Consider the following 3,342-nt stretch of genomic DNA (forward strand, 5'->3'; position numbering starts at 1 on the left):
GACGAGGACCGTAGCCGGTGTAGCTGATTCATCGAAGGCTGAGTTGTGACTCATCTTCGATTGAGAAGGCCTGGAAGTTAATAGCTTAAATCACCCTAGCTCTTTAAGTTTTGATTTTATCAAGTTGTCGATTCAAAGCATTTTTCTTTTGATAGGATGTGGAAAAAATAGAATTAACTACTGATGTTATGTAGGCCATTTTAAAGCCTGGGTTTGATGAATAATTTATGTTCTAATAGTGTTTGCTGATTTTTCAGTGAGATTAAATGATACATAAAAGGCAGGGAAATGGTGATTCGTCTCAATGTCGACAATCTACAGATCAAAATTTATAGTTGATTAACTTAATAATATCTGTGCTTGGATTCAATATCATTGTTTTCGCCAGGAAAAAGGAGTTTTCATCATTCTTAGGTAAAATTTTTGGGTTCTTAATCAATAATCGCAGTAGTTCTAATATCCAATATTATAGAGAAAATTCGACTCTAAAAAAATTATAACATTATTGTTTTTCTCTTCAAACAAGGCATGGTTGAAAAACAGAGCAACAAGGAAATCTAAGAAGAAGAGGACAACTTCTTAATGTTGAGCAACTATAGCTTCATTCTGGTCAAAGGTTAACATTGAAAGCAATTTTAGAGGGTTTCCAATTTACAAAGCTCCTCTATTGTTTTGCTGAGTCCTTCCTTTGTTGGAAAAGAACCTTGAAACCAATCAGACAGATTAAAAGAATAACCATCATTAGACTAGAGAACATAATAACAACCCATTTCTTTCTTGAAGCTTGTTTGCATGTCGTGAATGCTTTGCAAGATGGAAACCCATTAACGTTGCCACACAATCCTTTGTTCCCTTCCACGTGAGCATCTTTGAATACTGTGCTATTAGGAATTGGTCCTTGTAACTCATTATAGGATATGTCAATGTGTGACAAGTTATGCATTCCCTCAAAGCATCTTGGAATGAACCCAGAGAGATTATTATGACACAAATTTAACTTCTCCAAGCTTTTCATATTGCATATTTGGAACGGCATCTCTTCGTCAAGAAAGTTGTAACTCAAATCTAACTCTGAAAGATGAATCAACTTTTCCACTTCAATTGGAATTTTCTGACTAAACTGATTATTGCTCAGATTCAAGTAGTACAGCTTCAACAAGTTGGCTATACTTTTTGGAATCCAACTCCTCAGTTTGTTTGCAGACAAGTCGATGTATTGAAGTTCAGTTAGTGAGCCAAGTTCAAGAGGAATGCCTCCGGAAAGTTGATTAGAATTCAGAATTAGTTTAGTTAGAGAAAATAACTTCCCTAATTGCACCGGAATTTCACCAACAATGTGATTTGAAGAAAGGTCAAGAACTTGTAATTTGGATAAGTCTCCAATCTCAGTTGGTATGCTCCCATAAATATTATTCATAGAAGCATTGAAAGTGCATAATTTTGGAAAGTTTCTCCAATTAAATGAGATTTCACCGTAAAAATTATTTTGGCTGAAATCTAAAAAAGTTAGGTTTGGATGATAACCAAAAGCTTCATACACCTTTCCAGAGAGATTGTTTTGGTTAAAACGAACTCTTTCTAGGCTTGTTAAATTTCTCAAACTTTTAGGGATTGGACCAAAAAAATGGTTCTCACATATGTTTACCAAAACCAACTCAGTGAGATTGCTAATTGAATGAGGAATGGCCCCGCTAAGACGATTTGTGCAGAGATCTAATTCAAAAATAGACTTCAAATATCCTATTTCTTCAGGAACAAAACCATAGAGCCCATTGTTGTAAAGATATAAAAGTCTTAGACTGCTAAGATTACCAATTGAAGCAGGAATCACACCATTGAGTTGATTTATGTGCAAACCTAGTGCCGAAAGAGACTTCAAATTTCCTAGAATGGGAGGTATGAAACCAGAAAGTGAATTACTAAAAAGAGACATCACAGTCAAGCTGCTTAAATTACCCAAAGAAAGAGGGATTGAACCACTAAGCTGATTTTCACTCAAGTCTAGTTGGAGAAGAGACTTCAAATTTCCTATAACCGAAGGAATATGACCAGAAAGTGAATTCGAATAAAGATACAATATACCCAAGTTGCTTAAGTTGCCTAAAGAAAATGGGATTAAGCCACTGAGCTGATTTTTGCTCAAGTCCAAAGTGGAAAGAGATTTTAAATTTCCCAAAACTAAAGGAATGGAGTCAAAAAGTGAATTATTATTAAGATAAAAATTAGCCAAGTTGCTTAAGTTACCTAGAGAAGGAGGAATAGGACCATGTAAATTGTTATGACACAAGGCAAGCTCATTAATAAGATTTAACTGACCTATTTCTGGTGGAATTGAGCCATGCAACTGATTCACATCAAAGTAAAGGCTCCTCAACTGATTTAGATGACCAATTTCTTGTGGTATTACCCCAGTTAATTGATTACTACCTAGATCAAGATACTGAAGCTCGGAGAGGTTACCGACTTGAGGGGGGATGGTACCAAAGACTATATTAAAGCTAAGGTTAAGACGCACAAGATGAGGAAAGGACGAGAATGCAAATTCTTGAAGCGTACCATTTAAACCCATAGAGCTGAGGTTAATGCTGATGACTCTTTCAGCTTGGTTGCAAGAAATTCCAACCCAAGCACAAGGGCTAAGTTTGGCTTTTGAGTAGGAAGGAACATTGGTTGCATTAGCAGGATAAAGTGTCCATGACGTCAACAAAGAGCTGTTTTGGTTTTGAAGGCTTCTTTTCCATTTGAGAAGAGCTAATGCTTCTTTAGTAGAATCAGAAGAAATGCTATGGGAAAGATTTAACAGAAGAGAAAGGATTAGTATGTTCAAGATTGATATTCCCATTGTTTTTGTGGAAATGTGTTTTGCATACCATAGGCCAGAAGTTCATACATACATATAGACAAGACTTTCTTGTAAAGTGAAAGTCTCCTGGCTAGTCAATTGTAAATTTCTCAGCAGGTCCCATGACTTCCAAGGAAAAAGCATTGAAGGTTGGCACCTCAAATCTTTCGTTTTTTAATAAGATAAGAATATAAAATTTATATTAATTTCTAACCCTTATTTTTTCTTTATACTTAAATTTAGATGATCAGTCAAAAATAATTTTAAATGTTCAGAATAAAAATGAATATTTTTAAAAAATTTATGCAAAACAATACAGCTCCTATTTTTATAATTCTAAAGATTTATCATCTACGTAGGCTGATTAGCCTAACTTTTATTTGAATTAAATAAAAAATTTCACTTTTCGCAATAAATTAACCAGTTGGTTAAATTCAAACTACTGCTGCAAATCATTTTAGATGAAATATCAAATGAAGTATTAGAAAAATCATAGCACC

At 34.4% G+C, this 3,342-nt stretch overlaps 1 protein-coding gene across 1 annotated transcript; it reads right to left on the reverse strand.

Annotated features, from left to right (window-relative positions):
• Nucleotides 1–664: 664 nt before the first annotated feature.
• On the reverse strand, nucleotides 665–2,842 carry LOC107174686 (MDIS1-interacting receptor like kinase 2-like). The gene has a single exon (XM_052434496.1). It carries the CDS (start codon nucleotides 2,840–2,842, stop codon nucleotides 665–667), a length of 2,178 nt encoding a protein of 725 aa, XP_052290456.1.
• Nucleotides 2,843–3,342: the final 500 nt, after the last annotated feature.

Source organism: Citrus sinensis, chromosome 2 (assembly GCF_022201045.2).
Source record: "Citrus sinensis cultivar Valencia sweet orange chromosome 2, DVS_A1.0, whole genome shotgun sequence".
Lineage (NCBI taxonomy): Eukaryota > Viridiplantae > Streptophyta > Magnoliopsida > Sapindales > Rutaceae > Citrus > Citrus sinensis.

What these genes read in the sequence shown, in the direction of transcription:
- LOC107174686 (XM_052434496.1), bottom strand. Translation starts at nt 2,842, where the DNA reads ATGGGAATATCAATCTTGAACATACTAATCCTTTCTCTTCTGTTAAAT.